General features: G+C 34.5%; 1 protein-coding gene across 15 annotated transcripts; it reads left to right on the top strand.

The window, feature by feature from the left end:
* Window positions 1-64: 64 nt before the first annotated feature.
* Window positions 65-14,775, top strand: LOC134235107 (troponin T, skeletal muscle-like). Of its 15 annotated transcripts, none has more exons than XM_062717207.1 (15): window positions 65-218; window positions 4,426-4,470; window positions 5,742-5,759; window positions 6,202-6,252; window positions 7,026-7,055; window positions 7,476-7,509; window positions 7,881-7,997; window positions 8,293-8,379; window positions 9,341-9,490; window positions 12,248-12,460; window positions 12,857-12,897; window positions 13,029-13,070; window positions 13,230-13,266; window positions 14,062-14,292; window positions 14,557-14,775. In XM_062717207.1, the coding sequence occupies exons 2-14, from the start codon at window positions 4,442-4,444 to the stop codon at window positions 14,248-14,250; spliced, it is 1,038 nt and encodes a 345-aa protein (XP_062573191.1). In that variant the 5' UTR covers window positions 65-218; window positions 4,426-4,441; the 3' UTR covers window positions 14,251-14,292; window positions 14,557-14,775. The 15 variants fall into 15 exon arrangements, with proteins under 15 accessions (XP_062573191.1, XP_062573185.1, XP_062573193.1 ...); XM_062717201.1 differs by having other exon boundaries at window positions 9,341-9,502; window positions 12,251-12,460; XM_062717204.1 differs by lacking the exon at window positions 65-218 and adding an exon at window positions 3,003-3,138 and having other exon boundaries at window positions 9,341-9,502; window positions 12,251-12,460.
* Window positions 14,776-17,250: the final 2,475 nt, after the last annotated feature.

Here is a 17,250-nt window from a genome sequence, read left to right as displayed (position 1 = left end):
CCTATAATTTTGGTATTATTTAGTAATTACATTTAATTTTTTTCATTGTGTAGGGTTTAGGAGAAGACCTGTTGACCCCTGTGTGTGGTAATGGATGAGGCCCCAAGTAGAAGTGAATGCTGTAACACAGGAGATGCTCCTGGCTTCTTCTTCCTAACAACACATTCCAGCAGACGATTAGTTCCTCTGGCAGCCATCTTTGTTTTCGACATCTCTAGGTAGGATCTCAAAGTTTTACGTTCACCCCTTCCCAACATTTTCAGCCTTCCAACTTTTTTTCATAAAATTTTATGCAACCCTGCTATGCATATTCTAGTGCAAAATATAGTTTGATTCTTCAATTCAGTTTATTTTTGTGCTGACTTCTCTGATCTGTCAAACCCTACCCGGTGTTTTATACATTAGAGACCCTCCCACATATATCTCCCAGTTTGCATTACCTGATATCCAACTCTTATACCAATTTTCATTCAGCATAATACACATATTCTCTCAATATTAATAATAGTTGCAACTGTAGTTTTGACAGCAGCATGTATACCAACACATAATCAAAATCTACTTTGATGTCCAATATCCTGGATCTGTTAGCAATGTTAAGTGATTATGTCAATATAATTAAGAAACCCGCAATGCACAATGTGAAAAATTCACATATTTTAGTTGATTCATTGGCAAACATATTCACAAAGAGAAAATTATCATTCAGATTAATAAGATGTAGCATACATTAGAGTCGAGTATATGACTTAAAAACTTGAGTACATACTGACTTTCACTGAGTATACAGATTTGTACTTGTGAAAAAATAGGTTTTTTAAAATAATTTACAAATAATACAAGAGTATGTAGAAGTTTTTTAAGTATAAACAAAAGTTGTATTTGGAAAAATGTTAATTCAAGTGTACATGGTTAAGAAAGACTTAGGTCACCTGAGTCAATGTGCATGGTGACCTATTGTCATTCACGATTGAATGTCATGCAACATATGTCCACCATATATACATTTTAACATTTTTTACTTCCCCAAGGAAAGTTGACTGAAAATTTTCAACCAAAATTTGATGTATAGAATACAGATACAGGCATTTGGATGAAAGAGATGAAATTATTTTTAATTTTATGATCCTTCCCACCCCTTCCTAAAGAGTTTATGAGTTAGGTTAAAACCATTCAGTCAATTTGATTTTTATGCCCCCCTTGGAAGAAGGGAGGGCATATTACTTTGCTGTTGTCTGTCGGTCGGTCTGTCTGTCGGTACACCTTCAGTTCCTGTTCATTTTCTTCACAGCGGTTGCACATATTGAAATGAAATTTGGTATTCAGATTTATAATAAGAATATCTAGGTCATGTTTAGTTTTGGATAGGATCGGGCCATTTTGACAGAGTTATGCCCCTTGGACTTGAAAAAACTCCAATCATTTGCTGTTTCTGTTCATTTTCTTTGTAGAGGTTATTGAAATGACATTCAGTATACAGATTTATCGTAAAAATATCTAGTTCAAGTTCTGTTTTGGGCATGATTGAGCCATTTTTGACAGAGTTAAGTCCCTTAGACTTAGAAAAATTCCAATTATTTTGGGGAGGGGGCATTAGTGTTTTACAAACATCTCTTGTTTAAAAAATCTTCTTAATATCTACATGTACTCTTGGACATCAAGCAGTTAGCAATCTACACATTCTTTTTGGATTGTACACTCTTGTCTATCAAAATTGTAAAATCTGTTATTTCCTATTATAGCCCATTCCATGACAGTTGGTCATCAATAAAGCACTATATCATAAAATTCCTTCTTGGTTTGTCTAATATGCAGTCTTATGATTTTAAGCTGTAGGCCCTGCACCCGAATAACAGTTTTCATTCCATTGGTTGCAGGTTCAACCTTTTGAACATGAGGAACAAAGGAAAAAAAAAATTCTCAAAATACAGATCTCAAACTTCCAGAAGTTTTTATCCCCCCTTCAAAGAAGGAAGGGCATATTGCTTTGCTGCTGTCTGTCCGTTAGTCGGTCTGTCTGTCTGTCCACCAAGTTTCAATTCACTTTCTTTGCAGAAGTTGAACATACGGAAACAAAATTTGGTATACAGATTTTTCATCTGAATATCTTAGGTCAGATTTGTTTTGGGTATGATCAAGCCATATTTGACAGAGTTATGGCCCTTAGACTTGGATAAATTCCAATTATTTGCAGTTTCTGTTCATTTCCTTCAAAATGGTTACACCTACTGAAATGAAATTTGGTATATAGATTTTTCATAAGAATGTCTAAGTCAGGTTCTGTTTTGGTAATTTTCAAGCCATTTTGACAGAGGTGTGCTTCCTGGACTTAGAAAAATTCCAATTTTTGGGGGGGCAGGGGGGCGTAAGTGTTTTCACAAATATCTCTTTGTTATGTTTCTGTAGTACAGTAAAAGTTGTTTAGTACGAAGACGGATATTGCGAATCCACAGATATAACGAAGTTATCTTAGATCCCCAGGTAATTTAATTAAACGAATTATGGATATAGCAAAGTAATTTCATAGGTCCCAGAGACTACATTCTTTTGTATTATTTTACTGTATCCATTTTTAAAGGGATATTAAACACTCATTTGCTTATACAGTAAAACACAGTTATAATGAAGTGCCAGGGATGGACAATTTTGCTTTGTTGTAATGTTATCTGTTAAGTTTACAATAGATTTGAAAGGCATGGGGAATAAACTCACTTTGCTGTAAGCATCAAATTGTTATAAGCATGTTCACTATAAGCATGTTTTACTGTACGTGCTTCATAAGCTAAAATGCATACATTATACTTATAGACATCAAAATTAGGTTTGAAATACATGTATGCAGAATTTTTTTTCTTAAACCATGTTACTGAATTCTTTACAGTATGTTTAGGATTTTTTTTTCAATCATGCTAATTTAAGGACAAGAATAGATTGGTGGAACATGATTGTGTACACAGAAATAAATACTCCTTTCCATGAGATATCAGAAATAAGCCAGCTCTCTCTCTCTCTCCTCAGATCAGAGGTGCACCAGCTAAAAATAAAACCACACATTCCAGTGGCTGGAATTTATCTTGAAAAACAATTTCTATTTCCCCCTCGATACTGTATTCCAGGCTTTTCTACGATTTGTGATTTGTGAGAGTAGGATATATTAAGTTTTTATCGATTCTTCACAAAAGGTGACTTGTTTGAAACAGGTAGGCACAATTGTCCTGTTACTGAGTAGTGAAATGTGAGTTGTTCATGTAGTATTGGTATATGGTTAACCTGTGGATTTATGTTTTTTTAAAAATTATTTTAAGTTTTTGGGTTGGAGATTTTGCCAAGCATGTGAGTTTGCTTTCAAATCTGATTGGATCAGTAAGATATTAAATATCTGGTGACCAATGTTAAAGTAAACGAACAATTTGTATCTCTTAATTTAAGGAATTCAGCATTTGTCAGATACTACTGGTCTTTTATCTGTATCAGTGTTTATGAATGTGTGAGCATAGAGAATTTTTTGTAATGAACTGGTATGTGCTTATGGAATGCAGAGAAAAAATTTCCATCAGTAGGAAAAATATGTCATGTTGAATCATATATTTTATAGAATTCACTTTAACACTCCTTAATATTGACTAAATAATTATGTACGTAGCATAAATACTTAATTTCATTGTAGAAAAATAAGACTGCATGTATATACATGTATATAAATGTCAGCTCCTTTCACTTTGATAATGAATCTGACACACAGACGCATATACATCTTCATGTTTTTTGTGCATAATAAATGCATACAGCTGCTGAAATGGAAGATTACATATATCTGATCATTAGAGCCTCTCTTACTATCATACTATGTAGTGAGACGGAGGCAATATGTGTCTGTAGATATATAGATAGTCAGTGGGGGGGATAGCCTGCCACCAGCCGGGCAGCATGTGGTTCTTGTTTAGAAATATATCACAAGTACTGGGATAAACACATTCATATGTAACACACTTCTGGCTCTGGTGGGGGGAGAGTTAGCTGCTAAGAGTTCAATTCTGTATTAATAGTTAATACATCTCAAAAACTCGGGTGAGTAGGGGAATGAGCCAAGGACATTCCTCAGTAAATATAGAAAATCTTATTTGAGTATTTATCTTAATGTTTATGATGGTTTTTCAGTGTTACTATACTGTTGCGTATTATTACAGCATTGGGTACAGGTATAGTAAATTGTTTTCTTATTTATGCATAGGTGGATATATTTTATATTCCATACAATTTGCCTTCCCATACTCTATCTGGCACAATATAATTGTCATCAGCCGAAAATGCTTGGTAAAACAAAATGTACTGTAATGACTTTTGTGTATAGATGAGGCTATGTTTATTCGTACTGGCATTATTTGAGTGAAATTTAACGAAATAACTTGTTCCTTTTTTCTTCAGGTTTTGAATTTCCACCATGTCTGACGACGAATCCCACAATCCCCCGTAAGTATACAGTCGCCATGGTTACTTTTGTTCCTAATGATAGCTTTAATCAATGTCTAACCCTTGCTCCTTATGCTAAAAAAAATACTTTTCAGGCTATTCCTTTAATTTAAATTTGTGATGTCTGTAAGCAAGCAAGACAAAAGTCAAGTAAATATACAATCCAGCAATGACATATACCGGTAAAATATTAGGCCAAGACTAAATTGTTAATTACTGTTAAGTAAATGTTTTTAACTATCTGTTTTAAGAATAATTTTGAAAATAAATCAGCAATTTTTTTCCACCCATTGGGAAAGGGTCCGGTACCGGTTCAATTGGGAAAAATAGCATCAAAGAAAATCAAAGGAGAATTTTCTCTCATTTATGCAAATGCAACGTATTTTGCGTTTATTCTTGTAAGCGTAAGCAACAAGACTTTAGTACTTATTGTTTTTTATATCAATGTCCCACGTTTTCACATTTTCATGCTTTCAATTTGTCAAAATGTATGACACTACACTGTCTAAACCACAGGTCCCGCCAAATTACGACTTTCTCTACTTTCGATTTAAGCAAAAGTGAAATAATTACTCTACTTTCGATTTAAGCAAAAGTGAAATAATTAGTCAACTTGTACAATGTTTCATTTAACAAGAAATATGATGCCGTCGAAGTCTGTTGCTTCACAGTTGAATTGGGAATTTTTAGTCACAGAATTGGGAAAAATTAACGATTTTTGAAATTGGGAACGGTGCCGTTTATCGGTACCAGTTATATAAGGGAAAAAAACGCTGTAAATACTAAAAGAAGTAATTTAGAACAAAAAGGGAGACAACCCTTAGGGAAAAACAGTTTTGGAAAAATTGACCAATACAAATGATGCTTTCACAAATGCATGCCCACCTTTTGTACCAATCAATCCTTTAGATTTTTATGACAATGTCTAATTGAATCCACTATTGAATTCCCCTGCATGATTTTTTGAACTGCTGAAATATAAGGAGACATTATTAGGGGCTTAATACTGGACCTGGTCGCTCAAAAGTTCAGTTTAGCAAACAAAGTTCTAAAAAAAAAATTGATAATTTATAGAACATATTTATATGTTGGGCCCATTTCACCAACAATGGCTTTATTAGTGGTTTTTTTTTAACAATTTCACCAAATTCCGGGAGGGGGTGTTTTGCATGGCTTATCTTGAGATGTAAGGAACTTTCAAGGTTAACACAAAGTTGTTAGCTGTATATTAGTGTTCTTATTGACTAAAACAAAAATCATGTTTTTTGCAGAGAGGAAAGTACAGATGCGTAAGTTTTTATTGTAGGATCTTTTTAAGTGTATACATGTATAAATAAAAAAAGATAAACTTACAATATTTTTATCTATGGTATCTAATGTCAACATTAATATACCTAGTATGCTTTTCCTAACATTTATACCTTTTTTTTTTTATACATATTTTCATTTGAGTTGGCTAATAATACACATATAGTAATGCTTTATTTCTGAGGTGATTGTGGCAATGAAGAATGTTCAATTAACCATCGCAAGAAATACTGAAATAACACAGTCACTTAAAAAAGCTGCGTAGATGTTGCTTTTTAAAACATAATTTTTTAACTGGTAGATCAAAAACTGCTGGGAAAAGCATGATAAATTTGGGAAGGGGATTAATCGGTTTTCCAACCAAATGACCAGTTGGTACATTTATAATTTATATATACATGTTGTGACCACTATTCAATATAGCATTGAAGAAGTAACCTTTGTAGCTGCACCTACTACTACTACCACTACTACGTGAGTCTATGGGTGTTTTTTTTTTGTGCGAGTTTGGAGCTGGTTTTGTTCAAAGAGATTTTTGACATGTAGCGAAGCTCTTAAGAAGGGGCAAGTTTACTGTCTGCGGATTCTTACTTTAGACAGCTATAGTGAATGTTTTATTTTGATGTGTAGATTTTTGTGTAAATATATAAGCTATTGCAATATTGAAGAACAATTTCAATTAACCACTGAATGCACAGGCTGAATTTATTTTTTGGTATAATGACTTGTAATGGGTAAAGTTTTACAATATATGCATAGTACATGTTTTACTAATTAGTTCTAATGTTTCCCTGATGAAAATCATTGATGTTAATGAAATTTCATTAAATTGGAAAAATGAAAAGGTTCATCTAAAGTTGGTATTAAAAAAAGTAATTTCATTTTAGCATTTCATTCAGTTCAATCTCTATTAGATAATAATTTTCAAAAATGCTTACTTCCATGGATAAATCTTAGGTCAGCCATTCTTTTCAAAGGAACAGGAACTTGCTTGCATTGAAATTTGGTTATTAAATGAAGTGTATATATGTATGAGTCTTGCAAAGCATCTTTGTTAGAAGCTTTAGCTGATACTTTGGGGTACACAAATTGAAATATATGTTTTTTGCTATGCAAATTATGAAATGTTTCAATATTTCTATAACAAGTAAACACAAGTTTATGATGTGGCATTTGATGAGTTTTATAGAAAAAATGGAATATTTGAATAAAAAGTTGATTTAAAATGATTAATTTCTTAATTAAAGGGAAGTCACTCCTAATGAGCAGACTGATCAGTAAGTTATGATTGGTGGATTTCTAGGGAGTAGACAGAGTGATGTCCCTTTAGTGTCCTATAGAAATGTGGTTTTATAGTTGTAGAATTGATGTTTACTGGCACTATTTACCTTTAATTTTAATGATGTGACATAGTTATATACTAGTAAAGAAGACATTTTAAAAAAAGATTGAAGAGGATTTTGTTGTATGAGACTAGTTCAACACTGGTAACATTTTTCTGTGCTGTGGTTTACTCATTAGAGAAATTAGGATACTCAGTATAGAAGCATGATTGAAATTTTACTCTAGTGTGCCAAAAGATTTAGGGAAATGGTTTCAACTGAATAGACCTATTGCATGATCGATAATTGATTTCTGATATTTTGAATATACATGTATTATTATGTATTTAAAGTTTTATTATTGTAAAATTTCAGAGGCTCAGAGAATGAAGCCCAAAGAGCCATGGAAGTAAGTCTGCACTTCGTATATGTTTTGTAAATTTTTAAGTTACTTGAAACAATCGATCATAAGATATACTTTCTTAAAAGAACATGTCAAGTGAATCATTTAACTTTTTTTTTTCTTGATAGACATTGAGCAGATAATTTTAAGTTACATGCTTGTTTATGATGGACGTGGATCCCTCTTCTGAAATTGTGAATCAGGGCTTAATATAATTGACCCACTGGTCTGGGACCAGTTAATTTTTACTCTGGACTTGAACATTATAAGGGGATGTACCCAAAACAAAACAAAATTTTCTAGCCCTGTGAAATTTTAAGTCTGTAGATTCGCATATAGTTTAAAGTTTTCTAAGTACCAAGACACCTTTATATTAGGAAGCAGCCAGAAGAAAGGCAGAAAAGGTGGCCCAGGAGATAGCGGAGTTTGAGGAGCAGAGGAAGGAGGAGAGAGAGAAGGAACAGCAGGAGATCCAGGCTCTCAGAGAGAAAAGAGTAAGGAGCACAAGCTTCACTAATACAGAAAACTGAATGTTTCAAACACAAAATTGTCCATTATTATATCAAAAATGTTTATACACTGTTTTATTCTTTATGTAAATCTTTTGTTTTGATTAAAATATGTTGCAGTAGATCTGATATATTGAGTAATTTGAAAAAAAAAATAGTTTTATCCGTATATTAAAAAAGAAATGATGGTTCAAGGCCATTTACCATTCCCTAAAATTCATAATTCTTATTTAATTTTCATTTTACACCTGTTCATTATTATGTGCATATTTGTCTTCAGGAACAACGTAGAAGAGAGAGAGAAGAGGAGGAAAAAAGACTGGCCGAGATGAGGATACAAGAAGAGGCCAGGAGGAAGGCCGAGGAGGTGTGTATACTGAGATAGAGGGCTGAGGAGGTGTGTATGGGAGGGGGGGGGGCAGATTGGGGGAGCAGGAGGTCCATATACAGGGAAAAGAGGGGGGAGGGAGGCCTAGAAAGTGTGTATAGGGGATGAACAGACAGGAGCAAACAGAGAAACAGGGATGGGGGGGGGGCAGGAGGAAAGCTGAGGAGATGAGTACAGAGGGAGCAGGAGAAATGCAAGAGAGGCCTGTATTCAGGGATAGGAGGGGAGACCAAGGAGGTGTATATAGGGGTAATAAAGAGATAGAGAGAACAGGAGAAATGGAATGGAGGCCCGTATGCAGGGAAGGGAGGGGGGGTTAATAGGTCTGTATACAGTAATAGTGGGGGCAAGAGGAACTCAATGAGGTCTGTATACAGAGATAGATGGACAGGACAGGTCTGTACAGAGAAAAAGGAACAAGGGGAAATGGAGAGGTCTGTAGACCTAGATAGAAGGATGAAGGCAGAGGAGGTTTGTAAAACAGGGATGGGAGTGGAGGGGGGGGGGCAAATCTTCAGAGCTGAGGACACATTGCTATGGAAAATCAAAGGAATTTAACAGGAAAATGAGGGAAGATGCAACTATGATAAGTACAAGCAAATCCAGGAATTAAGGACATGGAAGCCTTTTTCATAATAAATAGAATACATGTACATGCAGGGCAGGGAAACGAACTTTGGAAATAAGGGTACAAAAAGAGGTTATGGGAGGGGATAAACTAAGATAAGTGCAATATTATCTGGAGAGAAAATTTCAGAAAGTGTGTACAGTAGTAACACAGAGGAGATCTGTGTAGATGGTAAGGGAGCAAGAAGATTTGTAAAGATTATGGGCACAAGAAAGAGTGCTTTGTTTGGATATTTTTTGTATACTTTTGTCCCCTCTTTTCAAAGTTCATGTATCTGCAACATCTTGAAATGACATCATATTTATTTTACAGGAGGAGAAAAAGAAGAAGAAGCTAGAAGAAGAACAGAAGAGAAAAGAGGAACGCGAGAGGAAACGCCGGGAACAGGAAATCCTGATAAAGAACATGCGTAAACCTAACTTTGTCATCACTAAACATGCTGATGGAGAGCATCAGGGAGAGGTAGGAATCGGGGTCTCTTAACGAGTCATCGGGAATTAACGGACAAGGAATTCTCTAAATTTTCACAAACCATTCAATTATGCTGTCTTACTTTTAAAACTATGTCACATATTCAGTACATTCAAATTTGATTTCAAACTTAAATGTTTGTTTTAATTCCCTACATTTGATGGTTTGAAAAACTTTTATTATTCATTAGTTGTTCCTCCACTCAGTGCAAACTGCACATAGACAGTTTCATCAAGCAGTGGAGTGATCACCCTGTATTGTTAGCTTAAAGTTGTTAAAATATTTTAAATTGTCCAACTTTCACTTTCTTATAGAAGCAAGAGGTGGGTTGATTTATTAGATTTTTATATCTGATCCCCCTTTTTCAATCCTTGCACTGGAGTTTCAGCCATGTTTCCCTTCCTCAGTAACTGTTATTGGTTACTGGAGAAAATTGTAGATCATAAAAATACACATGTAGGAATGGAATTGCATGCGGACTGTCTTAAAAGACAAATTAGAAATAGAAAGAATATATTATTAGATTATGATGAAAGTTACCCCTGCAGAGTTTCTAATAATAAGTTTGTCTATTGCTCTCAAATTAACACTAAGTCTTATTAAAATTGCAGTGTTGTTTTATACAGTAAAACACAGTTACAAGGATGTCATTTAGACCTCAGATTTTGCTTCCCTTTGACCAAGTGTCCTTATATATCTATAGAGTCATAGAGAAAAGTCATCCACAGGATTCATTTAAAGTTTTATATAGCATAGTTTCCCTATAAACACTATTATAGGTACTTTATAACTGAGTTTTACTGTACATATAGATGTTTAAGATTAAATATTCCAGTTAATAATTAGAACTATTTAAACATAAACAGTGGATTTTCCAATTCATAAGGAGAATACAAATTTGATATATATGGTTCATAATGCTGGAATGTTTATCTTTATCTAGTTAGTCCTTTTTTATTATGCCCCGCCATGAATATGGCCGGGGCATATAGTGTTTGTCATGTCTGTCTTCTGCCCCGCCATGAATATGGCCGGGGCATATAGTGTTTGTCATGTCCGTCTTCCGTCCTTCCGTCACACTTTGCGTTTAGCTCTGTTCAAAGCTAAGTTTCAAAGAAACTATCCAAGATATTTTTATCAAACTTCATATGCTGATAGATATTGATGAGGGCTTTGCTGATAGATATTGATGAGGGCTATGCAACTGCATCAACATTTCTTGACCTTGACCTTTCCTTTGACCTTGACCTCACTTTTCTTAAATTAGTGTTTAGCTCAGTTTTAAACATACCATTCAAGATAGTGTTATCAAAGTTCACATGTTGATACAAACTTGCACGGATGATGCATCTACGGATGAACACTACCAGACTTGCTTCGGATGCTGGATCTGACCTACATTTTCCAGATGAGTGACAAGGTTAAAGTTTTTGGAGCAGGTCCATTCCTAAGGAACTATAAGCCCTACCTAAACCAAACTTGAATGGATGATGCATCTAAGGATGGACACTACCAGACTTGCTTCGGATGCTGGATCTGACCTATTTTCCAGATGAGTGACCAGGTTAAAGTTTTGGAGCAGGTCCATTTCCTAGGAACTATAAGCCGCAGCCAAACCAAACTTTCACAGATGATGCATCTAGGGAAGAAGACTACCAGATTTGCTTTGGATGCTGCATATGACTTACATTTTCCAGATGAGTGACCAGGTTAAAGTTTTTGGAACAGCTCCATTCCTAAGGAACTATAAGCCCTACTTGGACCAAACTTGCATGGATGATGCATCTAGAGATGGACACTACCAGACTTGCTTCGGATGCTGGATCTGACCTATATTTTCATTCCCAAGTAACTGTAAGCCCTACCTGAACCAAACTTGCATGTATGATACATCTAGGGATGGACACTGTCAGACTTGCTTCAAATGCTGGATCTGACCTATATTTTCATTCCCTAGTAACTATAAACCCCACCTGAACCAAACTCGCATGGATGATGCATCAAAGGATGGACACTACCAGACTTGCTTCGGATGCTGGATCTGACCTATATTTTTATTCCCAAGTAACTATAAGCCATACCTGATCCAAACTTGCATGGATGATGCAGCTAGGGATGGACACTACCAGACTGGCTTCGGATGCTGGATCTGACCTACATTTTTATTCCTTAGTAACTGTAAGCCCTACCTGAACCAAACTGGTCAAATTTTATACACAGACAAATTTTCCTGTTGCTTTACAAATATTTCCTCGGCGGGGCATTCATGTCCTATGGACATATTTTTAGTATTTTATTGTTTTCCCCCTCAAGATTGATTTGAAAATCCTAAAAATTCAAAATATTAGAATAATTATATCTTTCAGCTTTTGCCTTTAATGTTTTATGTTTCAATACCCATGCACATGCCTGGTAATTTTTGCTGATTAGTTTGGCATGAAAAATATATACTTTTAAAAAAGTAAAATGACTAAAATCTATATTGTAAAAACTTGTGGTTTTCTAATAACATTTGATTGATTATTATAGAGACCTGATCAAATAACAAACAATGCTTTTGATACCTTTATTGCTGATTAATTTTTTCTTCTCGTAATAACTGACATTTAATGTATATTTGTATGTATGTAGTTATTTTGCTTCTTCACTCATTTTTTAACCAAGAGAAAAACTAAGAAACTAATTCCATCTTTAGCTTCTATAGAAGAATAAATGAATAAAGCATGACTTTTGTGATTTTTCATCTAGGAGAATGAGGAGGGGGAGGTACAGAAATCTAAGGAGCAGCTGGAAGCCGAGAAGAGGGCCTTCCTGACCCAGAAGGTCAAGCCCCTCCCAGACCTCTCCGGGCTGGACGTGGAAAAACTGGCAGAACAAGCCAAGGAGCTTCACAAGGAAATCTTCCGCCTCATGAACGAAAAGTACGATGTAGAGGAGAAATTCAAGAGACAGCAGTACGACGTAAGTCCGGAAAATTACAGTGTGGTATCAAACTGAAAATAGAAAGCTTAAGAGGAAAGTCACACTATACGGTATTATACTTGAAATAGGATATACATTGTATAGCAGAAAATTAACTGAACATACAATATGGTATCATGCTACAAATGAACATCTTTGAAGAAAGTTACATTATTGCATTATACTCAAATATGCATCCATAGAAGAAAGTATTAACATTATACTGAAGAGGAAAATGATGTGTTTTACTGAAAAAGAAAATAACAATATGTAACTGTGTATACTTTAATAGGCATTTTTAGCATGAAGTCATGCTATTGTATTAGTATTATTTGAAGACAAATTGATGTGGGAGTTGTCCCCCTTACAATGTGTTATATTAATTTCTTTGAACAGATGATTGAACTTGCCGAGAGAGCACGGCAAATGAGCAAAGGGTAAGATCAATCTGATCCATTTTGTTTATTAATATAATGTACATACAGCTGATTTAAGTTTTTTGTTATTATGATATTTTTTTAATATATTTGGAAAAATGACATTTATTTTCTTATTTCCACACCTTCAGAAAAGGAAGAAAAGGAATATCATCTGCACAGGTTGATGAATCGTAAGTGTCTTTTGAAGAATGCAAAGAAAAAAAGCATAAATCTATTTTCTTAAAAATGTACAAATAAATAGAATAATTCAATAATGTAGATCAATATTGTTCATACTTAAATGATAGAATTTTAGAAGTTCCATTTCATTTTAATTTCCTTTGTTACAGCTTTGACAGATTAGCAGACAAATTTACCGGTGCCCCAGTAAGTCTGATTATTTTAACATTCATTTTAATATTCAACATTTAACATCTAATGTGGGTTAACAACCAAAATCTTAAAAGAAAATTTGACATGGTCACAATATATATGCATGAATTTACCTTAATGAATTTTTACTTTCTAATATACAGTGTATTTTGTAAACAGGATTGATTAAAACAACCAAAAAATAAAAAAACAAACAAAAAAGACAGTCCTGGATGATAAATGTTCTTTGTAAACTCACCTGGGCCAAAGGTTCTAGTGAGCCTTTTGGATCAAAATTTGTACGTTTTTGTCCCTGTCATCCTCCTTGATGTTGTAAACATCAAATATTCAAAAGATAATCTCAAAAATCCTCCTCAAGAACAAAAAAGACCTGATTTGTCAATCTATGTGAAAGCAGTCTCAATTAGTGCAGATTTTATTTTGTTCAAATCATGACTAGGTAATCATGGGGTAGGATGGGTCAACAATTAATGATAAATGTTTTACATGAAATATATTGAATTTTATTTAATCTTCTCAAGAACAGAAAAACTATGATTATTAGTCATGTCAATATGACAGCATCCTCAGATAGTAGAGATTCAATTTGTTCAAATATTGCCCCCCTAGGGCATGGCCACATCAGGAGATCAAAGTTTTTTATTGAAAAAAAATTGATGATTCGATCAGAACATCAGGATCTATATACTGTGACGCAAGTTAGCGTTGTGGCCCATGGACCTCTTATATAGAGAACCCAGATCTTGAGTTGAATAGTAATTTCATGTTGATTTTTTTTTTTTACCTCAGCCCAAGATCCAGTTGTGCAGCAAGTATGAGCGTCACACAGACCATCGGTCCTACGGACAACGATTACAATTATTTGAAGAAATCAGTAAACCCATCGAACCTTTTGTCCCCGGCCAACATAAAAAAGAGGATGAAGAAGGAGGAGAAGGGGAGGAAGACGCCGGGCAGGAGGAGGGAGGGGAAGAGTAACTCATAACCCCCCATGTATCCCGATAGCCTAGGTGTCAACAGGTAAATTACACCCCACACCTTCTCTTGTAGTGTAAATGTTAACCCCATCATGTAAGCTTCAAGCCTAGCCCACCTCCCCTAATGTAAGCTGCTAGCCTAGAACTCAACAATATCCCACCATCCCAAATTAAGCTTTTAAAACATTTTTCCTCTAAACATTCACCATCAAACATATAATTAGAAATTCACATTGTATGTAATTTTGTTTTCTTGAAAAAGAATTTTCCAACTTTATATAATATATATCTCTTTTTTTAATTGCAGATTAAGCGATTATATAAAAGAAGCATTTTAGATGGAAGAAGAGACATCTCCATGACAGCATTTCAGCTTAGAATGTTTTGGCAACCATAAGAAGAAATAGCTATGGATAATTTAACTTGATGATGAATAGCTGCCTTAATTCGTTTTTAATCTCTTCATGTCCTAGGCTTTCATTCTTAGCTTTGTAAATTTCGTTTTATTTATAAAAATATTACTTTGCATGATTGTTTCAAAGGATTTCTTTCATTTATATTTAGAAATCCTTTCAAATGATGGTAAAAGACATAAATAGTCTTGATATTGACCATTTCCCAGAAAATAGAATTGTTTTTCTTTGGGAGGAATTGTCTTTGTGGTTGGAGGTGTCATCAATAATAAATATTGTAAACAGTCACCATGGTGACAGAGACTGGGGTAAAAGGAGCATTTAACAGATTTTCTTCCACTGAAAACAGTTCAGGCAATAGATATACTATTGCTTGCGTATATATCCAAGACTATGTGTGATACGATAGTCCTATAGACGAAGTAAATAAAGTTGGCCAAATCCTATTCCACGTGTTTTCTGTCTGGATTATCTCCCTTTGAATGCATTCATCGTGTATACTTGAACCGAGGAAATTTTTCGACTGTGTCTCCAGGGACGTAGTATCCGGGGGGGCCAGGGGGGGCCTGGCCCCCCCACTCTTTTCCCCAACATAACCTTTACCATTGTAAATGTTCATTGATAGGATGGTTGGCCCCCCACTTTATAACCATAGTATAGTGTTAGCAATGATTGTGAGGAAAAAATGGAAGTGATAGTAAGTTGGCTTTGAAAAAGTTGGCCACTACCCCCCCCCCCCCCCCCCCCCCCCCCCCCCCCCCCCTACAAAATAGGATTTTGGAGTTTGGGCAACTTTTAATTTTCGTTTTTTTTTTTCTGCTTGTCATCTTTTTTTCAGGTAAGTAAAAAAAAAATTTCTCAGGTTGGCCCCCCCACTTTCAAAAACGATGCTACGTGCCTGGTCTCCTCAGTTAAGTGCTTATTAACGCGATTTATTCGACTGAATATCCAAAGGGTTTATGTTTTTTAATTGGGGGGGGGGGGGGGGGGGATTAGAGAGAGTGATTGAATTAAAAAATAAATTATTTACATTCATCTTTGTACCCAAAACAGATATAAAGGGTGCTTCTATATTGAACTTTATCCATTGAAATGCATTAATTCAAGATTGGAAAAATCACATTTTACAAAAATAAACAAAAAGAGAGATAGTTAATTGAGTTATTTGCAAAAATCCACTGAAATTTTTAGCTCACCCAAACAAATGTAAAAATAGCATGTGCTATATGATCTCGATATTCATTGGCTTAAAGGTATATTTTCTTCAAAGGCATAAATCCTCCTTGGACAAAACTTCTATATTTTATGCGTCTAATAGATGATCTGTATTTCCAGATAAAAGACCAATGTAAGGTCCATTCTAAATACTGATAAAATGTAGAAATTTTAATTTTTGGGGTGTGTAATGACATTTATATCGACCAAATATGCATATATGATGATGCGTTTTGGGATGCAAAAAAAAAACTAACTAAATAGGGGGTCCATTCCTAAGTACCTGACTTGGATGACGCATCTATAGAAAGATATTTCTAGTTGAAACACTTTGATTCAAATGATGTGAGTGACCCGTCTTAGTAACTATGTAATGAAAGACATAATGATTAACTTAAGTGTTACTTTTATTTACTATTATTTGTGGTGTATTGAAAACCACGTGATCGCTCAATGGACAAGGGAACAAAAATGAGAGTAAAAGAGGGACTTGGTTCTTGAGAAGATGATGAAAATGTGAAATTTCTTTTTGTGCGCAACCAGTTTTTCAGACCAGCAAACTACAGTTTGGGTTACCATTGGATACAAATTAGAAAAAAAAATGCGCAGCAGCAAGTGTTTTGTCCTTTCCAGTAACGCTATTTGATCTTAAAATTTTCTTGATTTCAAGCAATGAATATTCGTGCCACTGAAGTTAATTTACTCCTGTTGAAGAAATTCTTTTAAACGCCTTCACTAACTTTGGAAAGTGAAAAAGAATATATTATATTTGCTCAACTAGGGCATATATAATAGACACAAGCAGGATTTGTTTACATCAAGGGAGCAAGGAAACATAGCAATACAAAACCTAAAAAGATATGTTTGTGAAACACTGATGCCTTGTCATAATGATTATACCTATGCAATGTGAAAGCTCAAGCACCAACAACTCAAAAATTTTCGATGTGGGTCAAAGGTCAAGGTAAAAAAAAATAATTATACTTATGGAAAGGTCTTGGCACAATGAATACACAAGTATGGAAATCATTGCAAAAAAACTTTAAAACTTTGCTCATAACTTTTGATTTAGTGGAGATATGACTTTCATATTTCACATGTGTATTCCTTGTGACAAGACCTTTCTTTTTGGGTACCACCTAATTTGACCTTGATCATGGAGATTGACACACTTTAGCACAAAAATTACAAATCTGAAATTAGCCATAACTTTTGAACTGAAGATACTAGGACGTTCATACTTCATCACATTTGTATATTCTTTGTGATAGGACCTTCCATTGGATACCAACAACCTTGACCTTGGAGTTTGACCTACTTTTTAAAACTTTAACCTTGTCCATAACCTTTGAACGGATAGGGCTAAAGCTTTC

The sequence above is a fragment of the Saccostrea cucullata genome, unplaced genomic scaffold (assembly GCF_032062105.1).
Source record: "Saccostrea cucullata isolate Sc308-1 unplaced genomic scaffold, CSIRO_AGI_Scuc_v1 ctg1201, whole genome shotgun sequence".
Taxonomy (NCBI): Eukaryota; Metazoa; Mollusca; class Bivalvia; order Ostreida; family Ostreidae; genus Saccostrea; species Saccostrea cuccullata.
This window is presented reverse-complemented; position numbering and strand designations above follow the sequence as displayed.

Coding starts and splice junctions, on each gene's coding strand:
- LOC134235107 (XM_062717201.1), top strand. CDS start 4,442: ATGTCTGACGACGAATCCCACAATCCCCC. Junction 9,503..12,250: donor AGGGAGAGGTAGGAATCGGG/GTCTCTTAACGA, acceptor TTCATCTAGGAG/AATGAGGAGGGGGAGGTACA. Junction 12,461..12,856: donor TCAAGAGACAGCAGTACGAC/GTAAGTCCGGAA, acceptor TTCTTTGAACAG/ATGATTGAACTTGCCGAGAG.